The 12,163-nt window shown below is 28.9% G+C and overlaps 3 protein-coding genes across 3 annotated transcripts; all 3 read left to right on the top strand.

The window, feature by feature from the left end:
• Positions 1-241: 241 nt before the first annotated feature.
• Positions 242-5,003, top strand: LOAG_08627 (hypothetical protein; the record flags this gene model as incomplete). The annotated part of the gene is made up of 11 exons (XM_003144157.1): positions 242-330; positions 817-899; positions 1,153-1,208; positions 1,466-1,532; positions 1,779-1,933; positions 2,260-2,422; positions 2,752-2,936; positions 3,402-3,551; positions 3,859-3,941; positions 4,493-4,692; positions 4,918-5,003. 11 exons carry the CDS (start codon positions 242-244, stop codon positions 5,001-5,003), a joined length of 1,317 nt encoding a protein of 438 aa, XP_003144205.1.
• Positions 5,004-5,950: 947 nt separating this feature from the next.
• LOAG_08626 (hypothetical protein) lies at positions 5,951-6,997 on the top strand (the record flags this gene model as incomplete). Its single annotated transcript, XM_020447747.1, has 3 exons — positions 5,951-6,024; positions 6,330-6,674; positions 6,933-6,997. Exons 1-3 carry the CDS (start codon positions 6,006-6,008, stop codon positions 6,995-6,997), a joined length of 429 nt encoding a protein of 142 aa, XP_020302058.1. The 5' UTR covers positions 5,951-6,005.
• Positions 6,998-7,338: 341 nt separating this feature from the next.
• LOAG_08625 (hypothetical protein) lies at positions 7,339-10,700 on the top strand (the record flags this gene model as incomplete). The annotated part of the gene is made up of 9 exons (XM_020447746.1): positions 7,339-7,917; positions 8,385-8,499; positions 9,018-9,066; positions 9,327-9,400; positions 9,475-9,528; positions 9,664-9,760; positions 9,925-9,976; positions 10,243-10,338; positions 10,569-10,700. The coding sequence occupies 9 exons, from the start codon at positions 7,339-7,341 to the stop codon at positions 10,698-10,700; spliced, it is 1,248 nt and encodes a 415-aa protein (XP_020302057.1).
• Between the last annotated feature and the right edge of the window lie 1,463 nt (positions 10,701-12,163).

Raw genomic sequence — 12,163 nt, 5'->3', positions numbered from 1 at the left:
ACACACACACACACACACACACACACACACACACACACACACGCACACGCACACACATACATTCATACATGCTTTCAGTAATAACAAAAAGATTAATGTAAATAATTCAATAAAAGGACAAAAGGACAATTTCATTCTTCCAAACGACATTTGAATTTTTTTTTTCATTTTTTAAATTAATATTAACTGAATTAGAAATGTTAACTTAAAAAAAAAAAAAGTAATTCAGGTGGATAATTCAATGGATAATATAGAAGGAATGTTAAGATTATTGATGAACAATCCGCATAATTTAACTGTTTTTAAATATCCAAATGATACTATCCAAAGGTATGTTCGAATTTTCTCTTTTTTCGTTTGAAAATTATTAAAATGTATGAATAATATTAATGTTTATTAAATGATAATGGGAAATTTATCTAAAAAGGTTATCAAAATAAAATATCTGTAATTATTAGATTTGATATAAATATATATAAATATATATATATATATATCCTTATCAAATTTTTATGCAAACAAAAACGAATGCATTTTGGAATTTACAACAAATTAGCTGAACGTTAATTCATTTAAATAATTTAAATTGCTAAATTAAAAGTTCAAATATATCAATCGTATTATGATAATATCAATATTATCTAATCTTTTACATCAAATAATCGAGCAATTGTATAATTCGGAGAATTCTTCACAATATATTAATTAAGAATTCTGTTTTAGTTTTCCATTGTTAAATTTAAAATTGAAGTTTGCAAATTTTTTAAGAAAAAAAAAAAGCAAAATATTTTTTTTCCTAAAATTTTCTTCTTTCAGATTCAATATTGAATCAATTACACCAATAGCGCAAAAGTTTCAAAGAAAAGCTGCTGCTTCGATCATTCGCAGTTTTAGTGCTGGTAAGAGAATTTTCTAGCAATTTTTCAGCCTTTTTTTTTTTTTCTTTTCAGCATTTTTTTTATTTCAACCAAATGTCTATCTTTTTTTTTTTTTTTAAAGTAGCTCTTTGAATCACTTTTAAAAAAGAAATTCGTTTAAAATTTTCTTTAATTTTCTCCTAACTCTCTCAATTATCAGTGATATCATTCATACTTAAAGCTTATCATCTATTTCAATTCATACAAATGCCTAAAAATTTTTAAACGATTTTAGATTCAATGATGCAAACCAATCAGCAATTTATGCGGCATTCAGAGAAGGGCTTAAAAGTGTGTGCATTTCATCCATTCTTAATCATTAGCAATAATTAATATAAGAAATAATTATTAGTGTATGCATGAAAGTTATATCATAGAATTTAGTAAATATAATTATTTTTAAATTTCATTTCTTAAAAAGGAGTATACGGTATGTGATAAGATAATGACTGATATAATGATAGCATTGTTAGTTGTGGAATGCACGAATATGATGAGGTGAAAAATATGATAAGCCTAATAATTGATATAATAATAATTATTTGTAGAGTTCGCGAAATATCAAACCACAGACAAGTTCATCATCCATTGCCGCACCTTATGTTTTCATCGTTGGTAAAATTATTTTATTAATATTTTTGAAAAGTTTTCACTAAATTCCTTATTAATTTATTCAAAGCAATAAATTATAAAATCTGGGAAGATAATTTCTGATCGTTTTTTTAAAAATCTTTCCATTTTGCATTTCCAATCGTGCTAGTTCCAGACTGGTTAAATGCCTAATTTAGGCAAAACAGTAGTGATTTAATTAATAGAATATGTCCATTAATAGAATGATTGATTGAATCGCAACAATTTTAGGCCCAGTAAGAGTTCAAACAATACAAAAAATTGATGGACGACCAATGGATAAATTGTTTATTGATGAAATATTAGAGCTGTATAGTTCAGGCGTAAAATATCCGAGCAAAGAATTGATTAGTATAAAGCCTAAAATCCTAAAGTCTCTTCCTTCAGTAAATATTGTGCTATCTTAGACACTTCTTATGTACCATAACCGAATGCTGAATGTAACAGTGAAATTATATATAATTAGATTGACTATAATTGTGATCAAGCTATGGAAAAAAGTCTCAAATGATTTGGCGTTTCTTTTTTCTTTTCTTTGGAAGGATTTAGATTAAGATTTATCGTAATCTATTTCGGATAAACTCCTGATTATATTGTTGATTTTAAAAAGATAAGTGATTTAATTGCAGGATGTTTGACATTTGTTTTTAATTTATATTACTTTTGAAATTTGCCTAAACAAATATCCGTAAATTTCTCAGACTTCTTCTAGACTACAAAAAGTATCCCAATAACGGTACAGGCCGTTCGAGTTGGCAGTGATTATGTAAGAATTGATCGAAAAATCGAAATAGATCGATCGAAAATCAAATTACCTGCTGTAAATACCAAAGAAGTAGTGAAATTTGGTGGCGTTGAATTGGACCAAGAAAATCGTTTGTTCTTAATTTCTTATTTTATCAGTTATTTTTAACTATACCAATGTGAAAAGAAAACAGAATTTTTATTTAATATTTGTTCAACAGCTAAATGAATATAACTATTCAACGACTAGTTTTTCAAACTTCTTCCGATAGGTTAAGCAAGGTACGTTTCCGACTTGTACCTTACTTCTGATTGGTTAAGCAAAATCCGTTCCCAATTTGAACCTATAGTTAATGTTATATCAAACGGTCTTGAAGCACTTACAAATTAGACAAATAATTGAACCTTTCTATTGTATGACATGAAAAGCGGAAAAAATGGAATGAAATATCTTTTTCAGAAGAAATTAAACCAAGGCGAAAGTCAAAATCGGAAGCTAGCTTTCTTAGAGCACCTGTCTTCAATTTGATCGGATCATTGGTAATTACAGCATTCCAAAATACAGTGCATGATACTAGCGGTAGTTACAAAATTTACGAAGAGATTGAGCTCCGTGCCGATGGAAGTACGGCAAAACCTGAAATTGTTCGTTACCTTTTCTTTTTTAAATTATTTTGAAATTTTAAAAAAATAATTGAGAGTGAATTATTTCAATGTTTCATTTATGAAATGTTCAAATCAAACATTTTCTGTTGACAATATATCCTCTTTCTCATCATTTGGTAGTGGGATAATTGAACGGTGGAGTTTGTTGATGCAAGAGACGAGAACTGAAATCTTGAAATTTCGAGCATTTTATCGGATTATAAGCTCAATTGAACTTACTGATCGTGAAGATTTAATAGCTTATAGGAAATGGAAGCTTAGCTTATGCTAAGATTTACTTTAAACTTCATCCAATGATTTATCTAGATTTGTGCCAGACTTGTTTCTGGATTATTTCGATTTACGATTAACTCCTCAGATATAATTTAAATTTAAACTCATTTTTCTTCTTACTTTGATTGTATATTGATGTTTTATTTACCAATTCAATGGAAGTTTTTGCAGGCGGTTATACCATTTCTTCGGAATGTATCAGTGTTACCGAAGAATCAGAAGGAGCAAATACCAGTCAGATATCACGAAGACATCCTTGTAGGCTGTAATGTGATGCTTATCAAACGTTTAATTGAAATTAAACCTTCCTTCAAGAAGCAGGTATGAATTATTATGCAATACAACTATAACATAGCTTTCATCACCAATGATTATATCTTACCTGGATTATTAAGCATACAACATGTCCCCAATTAATTGGATTATGTTTGATAGAACGATATATTTTAGCCTTTTTTTTCTTTTACTTTATAGAAGCTATTTAATTTGTAATTGATAATTTCATTATCAAAGTTTCTAGTATCATTACATCGTTGCTCGATCAAGTTTTGATTGATTTGAATTATTGAAAACAAACACAATTATTTCTCATAATGTAAATTGTTGTAACAATTAATATATTTTATAGCTACATGATTTTTCATTAAGCGAGGAACGGAATTATATCACCGACAAAACTATTTGTACTCCGAGCAGTATCAGCGAATCCGTGTTAGTACTGGTTTTCCGGATATTTTAAAATTATTAACGGAAAGAAAAAAGCCAACATTTTCAATAATTTTTATAAATTGAATGTAAAAATATGAGCTTTGGTGTAATAAAGCTCATATAATTGAGTGTCCATTTTCAATAATTTTTATAAATTAAATGCAAAATTTGAATTTCAATGTAAAATAACTCCTATAAGTGAGTGCATTGATGACATCAATGTTTGTTTATATTATTTGTCGTTTAAGTGATTAGACCATTAAATGCAATCTTTCATATTTGCAATTTAAAGCTTGACCAGTATTATCATTTTTTTTTCTCTCTTCTTGATTCTCATTTACCAACTCTGAAGAAAGGTACTAATTAGGCTGATGAAAAATCAAGTTGGGAAATGATGAAAAGCTTGAACTAAAGAGTGCTAAGTCTATTATTGCTATATGAACTTTTTGAGCAAAGTAAAATAAAATAATTCTTCGGATGATCTTCTCATCGGCCTACAGAATAGATACTGGTACATTGGTTATTTTATCAATAATTGTGGGTAAAAATTTTAGAGCTTCAAATGTCCTAGGAAAGCCAAAAATGTTGGTGCTACAAGAGCCACCTATTAGGACAGATTTTACGATATCGAGTAGCAGTTCAGCTGAACAGGGATTCCTTTACCCAGTCGAATCGATTTCTAAAAGAGATCAAAGTGACAAAAGAGAAGAAAGTTTAAGAACAGCTCTCAGTTCCTCCGAGATAATTAATGAAGGTAATTATAATTTTATTCGGAAGTTAAAAAAGCTCCCAAAAAACAAACAACTCGGACGTGTCAATCACGAAGATCATTTGAATCGAATCAAAGCGGTTCACCAATAATGAAAGATTGAAGTGTACATCATTAAATAATATCTTATTTAACTGCTACTATTAAAAGGTAATGTTTGTATCTTACTGCTAAAAAGTAATTCGTTAATTCAATCATATGCTTTTTCAGGTCGTGGCATTGTAAAAACATTTGACAAATTCCAGATTATTCGACGTCCGGTTTTGAATAATGGGTATAATTTAATCTCTAAATGATTATACTTTCCATAGTTTTCCGTAATTGCTTCTTGAAAACGATGAAATTTCCGGAATTTTCATTTGATGTATGAAGGAATTTCAAATTGCATGCCAGTTAAAGTAGAACAATTAATACAGATATTAATTAGAGGTTAAATTAGGCAGTCCAAATATGCTGAATTAAAATCATATGATGTTGAATATCGGATAGTGTCATACGTAGTGCGATATGTTTCATTAGAAGAATGGAGAAAATGAACATATTAGTTGATTGTATTAGGCATAGAAAATATCAGTAATTAAAAATCTGTTAAAATTGAAAATTTGATAGATCTAAAGCCAGCAAAATTGCAAAGAGAATGGAGCATCGTAAGCTGAAAGGTTAGCATACTATTTCTTAAAGTTGGATTCGTACGCTAAAAGACGCAAACAAACTAATCATTGACTTAATGGCATTTTTATTTAAACACACTTTGTATTTCTTATCAATTCAACAATTTAATTAGAATAAATTTCAAGTTTACAAGCTTTGGTTTCTTTTAAATGAGTCCAGAAGGTAAGGATACAATTTAAAAATATTCATCATCTTTCCCACAGATAATTTCTTTGATAATTTTTCATATAACAATTGAATTTTTCCTCCTTTGCTTTTTTTACTTTCAAATTACACCTTTCGAATATCTCACTCTTTTTTTGCACCAACATTGAGTATGAAGGAAGTAATCAGTTAATCAGAAATAACTAGAAAGACAAAATGATACAGCTATAAAGTAATAATTTCAGTTGGTAAATCACCTACCGATGCTTTCATGAGTGCTGAATTACACACCTCTCGTCCATTATATGGTATTTCAAGATCGAAAAATGTCGAAGCTAATGATTATGCTTTACGTTAGCTTATCTAATTTTTTTTTCCATTCATAGATTTCAGTTTAGAAATCATTTCCGTTACATTAATTTGAATTTTTAGAAGCTCATTCTGATACGCTACACACTGGACAATCAGTTAGCACTGAAAATATGAAAATTCCGGAACGAGGCAAGTTAACACAGTTGTTGAAATTTCAGCAATAATCATTTAATTAATAACATTAGTGAAGAAAATAATGGGTAAAATGATAAAGATATCCTCATATTTCCTTCCATTTTGAAAAATATTATTCATAAGATTGCTGAAGTTACCGTAATCTTGTTGGGAATAGAGGACTGATATAACTCCGAGTGATACGATCGAAGACAAATACAATATACCGTCAGTTATTTTATCATAAGATTGAGAATTTTGTTAGACTTTTTTTGTTTTTTTCGAAAAGCAATATAAAAATTCCCTGAATCTTCTTTTAGCAAATAAGTCAAAAAGGGAAGCTATCCGGAGCGCTAAATTTTTAACAGCTCGATCAGCAGAGGATGAACGGAAACGATCAAATGAATCCGTTTTTTTTCTAAAAAAAAAGAAACCACTACCGAATAAAGTGATAGATTCAGAACCAAAAATTCAGCAAATTTATTACCGTTCATCCAGTCGTCCTATGATGAAGAAAGCTCGTTCATCTACCCAATTTCGTCCCATTTATTCATCACCAGTATATCCCATAACACCACAATATTCATCAAAACAAAAGACGAAGCACAAATTTGTTCATGGTAGTTCTGAAAAGGGAAATATACTTACTGCAGGACTTCCCGAAGGTTCCGTTATCTTCATAATTTTTATAAAAAGCAATAATACCGTAATTATGGATAATTTTATGTTAATTAATCGTTGAGAAATAAACATAAAGAATTACTTAACAGTGATATGTAATCTTACTTATTTGATGATAAGCAATATACATGAAATATTTTTCATTCATCTAATCATTTTAATTCAAGAAATGTATAAAACTTATGATTAAAAAGTTTTTGTCAGAATTAAACTCATTCTATCTAATCTTTCATACATTATAGGATCTTCCAGTTCCACTTACATACGTAAAAGCGATTCTTCAATGGACGAAAGGAAGTACGTGTAGTATCTTCCCTTAAACTGGAATATTTAGATGTTCATTGAAATACTATAAATACCTCATTTCACTTAGAAATCCCAGTTTAGGAAACTTTACATTCAATGAATTATTAAACATTTAGGATTTTGTGCAAAGGCTTATCAGTTCTTTTGAATAATAGCATCCATCAGTATCTTATTGTTTGTTTGTAGTTTCAGAAGCTCTAATTTATCGGCTGATAGATATGATGCAATAAATGTGTTCTCGAATTCTGTTAAAATATACTTAAAAAAAAAAAAAAAATTACAACAATTCTCAAACATCCCTATTGTTGAATTTTTAGAATCATTTCAAGAAGTAAACGGAAAATGCCATCAACTCGTTCTATATGCCAAGATCAAACTTTCAAATACAATGATTCGTTGCAACTTCTCGGTACTATGGATGACAGTAACAAAGAGAAATCATTCAACGCTCCAACTGCTCGTAGTATTTCGAATCAAACAGCAAAAACAATGAGTTCACATTTTCGTAAAGATGATGAACAAGTATTAACAGCCCATGAATTATCTTCAGAAACTTTGAACTATAGCGAAAGTTCAAAGAAAGGTAGACAACGACGTTTTGCTGAAATTCCTGGAAAATTCCTTGAAACCCATTCGGCGGAAATTCCATCACGAAAAGTGCTTTCGGATATACAACAGCTACAACGCAGTCCTTCCATGAGCGAAAAGGAACTGAAGAATCTGAAGTTTCGCTCGGTAGATGTACTGTTAGAACCAGGAAAGAAGAGCTTCTCCATCATTTCCGGAAAAGGTCATGCATTGCCACAGAAACGAAAATTCGGACTTCTACCTCCTACACCTAGTATCATATCAACACCCAAACAATCCTCATCAAGTCGCAGTGAAGAAAATATCATTTCACAATCATCCACCATGTTAGAAGTACTTTTTATCATTTCTTTATAACTTTCATTTCGTTATTTTCATCAAAATTTTACTTCTATTACCTTCATCGAAGTGCAACAATTTATACATACCATTGGAAAAAATTATGTTCAAATATTGATCGATGAATTAATATTAAAGACTTGATGAGTTCAGTAATTTAAACAAGTAGAAATTTACATATAGAATATTTCGCACAAGAAGTTTTGATTCCTTTTTGGTTAATTTTTGAAAAGAGAAGAATTAAAGTAAAGGATAGAAAATAGGAGATAAAAAGGATGGAAAAAGACAAGGAGAGAATATGAAAAGAGTTGATAAAGGATTAGTGGCATAAAAGACTTGCTTACATGTTCATTAAATGACTTAAATTAGGTTTATGAAGTTACATTATATGTGAATGTTTAATGTAAATTTAGGATGTATAGGAATATGATTGCAAAGTTTTTTGCTTATTGATTTTGCAGAGAAAAGCATTATTTGAGAATGATAAAAAAGTAAGCTTAGCATCTAAGAAAACATCGGAAGTAATTCGATCACGTTTCGAGAGATTCCCGATCCAAGCCCGATCAGTGAAATCTGGTATGAATAGAGAATATTGCTTTTTTTTCAAATTCTTGAATACTAATTTCTTCATCAATATCCCATTCATATTGACAATAGATTGAATTAAATAATTTAAACATTAGTAACTATTATTGCTTGGAGTGATTTACTTGTGATATGATATGATATTTTCATGGAGGACATACGTCACACCTAGCTAGTTCTTTAGTAATTAGTCTACTAAAATATAAATTATAACTTGGTTTTAGTCTACTAAAATATAAATTATAACTTGGTTTTTTTTTCAGTTATGTTTTAGTTCATTGTTAGCTGTGGCATGACAAAATAATGAAAATTTGTTTATAATTTTTTTTTTATAGAATTTGCTTTAGAAATTTCGAAATTTCTATGGCAGATTTTTTTTAACTTTTCTAGTATTTATATCTACAATCTAGATCATTCCAAATTTTTTTTTTTTTTGAAATCTTAATTCAACGAGTAATTTCAATCATTACGTTAACAATTTAAATTACAGTTTTTTCTTTTTATTTCAGGTCAAAGAAAATCACTTGGTGCCTCTACCAAACAAACTCGGATAAAACGGTTCATTTCTATAAAAATTAAAAAAGAAAAAAAAAAGTCTGTACTTCATGTTTAGTCTGTAAATACGAGAAAGAAAATAAACAGTAACGCATATTTTAGTGCTTCATTCATATATCCATATCTAGACCTGTAATATATCAATGTAATTCTCAATTGTACTTGCTCAGATGTTTGTCGGCATAGTACAGATTTAAAACTTTTTTAAATCACTTTAATGATTTTAATAAAAAATAATAATCCTCTCTTCAGTTATCTTTTAGGGCACCATCATTAGTGACCCTGACACAGGAATCGGATGACACTAAAAGCTCTGCTGAACGAGCACCATCAAAATGTAAGAAATCCAAAATTTTCAAAATTTCATTTGATAAAATCATCTTTTTTTTTGATTAAAGGAATAAATTTCAGGGTTTGAAAAGTCTATGTACATAGATCAATCAGAATTGGAACCTCAAATGAAAAGTATTGATTTTTGTGCACTGTTCGACTATTCTATATCAGAAATAGAATTTTAATTTTAATATCCAACTGGGCTATATGCAATGTAAAGAAATTCATTTGTTGTAGCACTACGTCTTAAATTATTTTTGATTTCAGATACAACTATCGTCATTCCCATATCTTCTGATATGTCGAAATCATCTAGTTCAAATGTACCAGTGATGCGACAGGCATTAACATCGAAGCCAAACATGTAAGTTATGCAGCACAAAGTAACTGTCATAATCTTACAACTGCATTCAATTTTAAATCTAAAATTTGATGAAAAATAATCAATAATTCAAATTTATTTTACTATATGATGTAAAGTTAATTTAACATCCTTCCCGAATTGTTGGTTCAACTTTTTGATTTCAGAACGAAAAAAATGTCATCAGTTTCCAGTACCTTGACTAAAGAAAAATCTAAGGTATTGTCAACGATCTGTTCAAATTCCAACATATTTTATTCAGTAGATGAATGAGTCGTGCTCAACAATGAAATTTAATAATATTTTAAATTCTTGTCTGAACTGCCTTCTCCTCTCCAATAACAGTGAAAGTTTTGAGATCAATTTAGTAATCTTATCAACCCGAAGTGCAGAAATAATTGCGAATGACATATAAGGTCTCAATAAGTGACAGATGTTTGCCACTGATAATTGATAATTTGAGTATTTGGAATATTCATCTTAAGCAGGCAACTGAAATATTTTTACTGAAAAGAATTCAGGCTAGCCGGACAAAAGGAACTTCCATAATGATCCAGTCAAAAGATGAGGAAAATCTTACAGTAAGTTTGGTTTATAAATTGTTATAGCAAACTAATAGGTTTCATAAAATTTAATTAATTGCAAATTTCATGATTTGTTTCAACCAGGAACTTGCCAGTAAATGATTTATTGCTGTATGGATAAAATGATGAGTTATATGAATATGATAGCAGAAAAAAGAGGAAAACGAAGTGGAAAAAGGAATAGTTCGATTTGGAAATTGTTGCTGACATTTTAAATTATTTTTCAGATTCAACTGAATATAAACTTACGAGTAAAGAATAAAGATGGTAAATCAAATGAAAAGCATATCCTTAAACCGGAACGTATACTAGTGAAAGGTCGTGAAGTGTACCGGAAAAATGATGGCTACCTGCTGTAATTCATTGGTTTCTATAAAATGATTCTCATTCCGAAATGTAATGTTAAATGTAGCATTAAAAAAAAAAAAGTACGAAAGATAGTTTGTTGACATCGGAGTTTCTCAATGATTTATGAAAAGGAAGATTCAAATGAAGACGATCAGCGTCACGTGATACTTCTGTACTTTTGCTTTACGTTACTTTTTTCTATGATTCATCAAACATAACTAATTAGTAACGATACTTTCGAACATTTTGATCCATTGGTATTTTCCCTCGAGAATTAATAAAATGATAAATTATGAAGGCTTTCGATGGTGCTTATCCCTTACATCCATATTATTTGATTTTCTTCATGAATAAGACCAATAAAGTCAAAATCGATATCTTTATGGGAAATCATTACTGATAAATTGGAAATGGAAATGTCGTTACTTTGAATAATTCACACTTGGGACTAAGAGGTTTACTGTCGATCATAATGGATTATCATCAATATAATTTGGACTGGTTTGATTTTGAAAATAACACGATCAGTGATGTCACAAATTCTCAAACGAATCAATCCTATCAAATATACAGCTATAAAGGAAGAAGGTTGAGAGTCGAAAAAATAAAAGTTTAAATTAATAAAACGAACTAATTCACCTATCAAATTTATAGCATGTTAAAGTTTGCAAAAAGGAAAAAAATTTATTATCACCGAAATCATCGTCGTTATCAATTTTAGAATGTACTAAAAATGCAACAGTAATGGGAATGAAATTATAAATATGTCAAAATTTATATGATCAGCAAAGTATTAGAATGCATTGTGGTATCATCTGATCAATGATTAGATATGATAAGTTCATCCAATGATTCATTTTGTAATCGAGAATTATCATAGTAATTGGATTTATATTGATGAAATGATAAAAATTATTTTTATCTATGAATAATTAAAAGGTAAAATGTTATGGAAGTGAAATTGTAAATATGCCAAAATTTATATGATCAGCAAAGTATCAGGATGCATTGTGGGTATCATCTAATCAATGATTCGATATGATAAGGTAAAGGTAAAATGAATTATGCATTATTTACTTTTTTTTTTTTTTTTTTTACAAATGTATGAAAGAATGAAAGAAAAGGGATATAATTTAAAATTATTTGATGACATTTAGAAAATGTCAAAATATTTGAATTTATTTAAATTTTTTTTCTTTTCATCTAAACAGTATTAATAGAAATATATTTAATAGCGGTAAGCATCGAAACAATATCGTCTATCTAAAAAAATTNTAAAAAGACTATATCTTCTGAAACAATCTAAGGTCTTCAAAACAAGTTTTTTGAAATTAGTCTTGAATCACATCTTCACAAAAATAATGACAACTGAGGAGATAAGAATAAAGCATGATTTTATGGAACGAAAAAAGAAAACGGATGCAACTGAGAAAAACAAATATGAAATAATTTAACGGAAAGGGAGAACAGGGGG

The sequence above is a fragment of the Loa loa genome (assembly GCF_000183805.2).
Source record: "Loa loa unplaced genomic scaffold supercont3.234, whole genome shotgun sequence".
Lineage (NCBI taxonomy): Eukaryota > Metazoa > Nematoda > Chromadorea > Rhabditida > Onchocercidae > Loa > Loa loa.
Note: the sequence above shows the minus strand (reverse complement) of the source record. Positions and strands in the feature narration are given on the sequence as shown.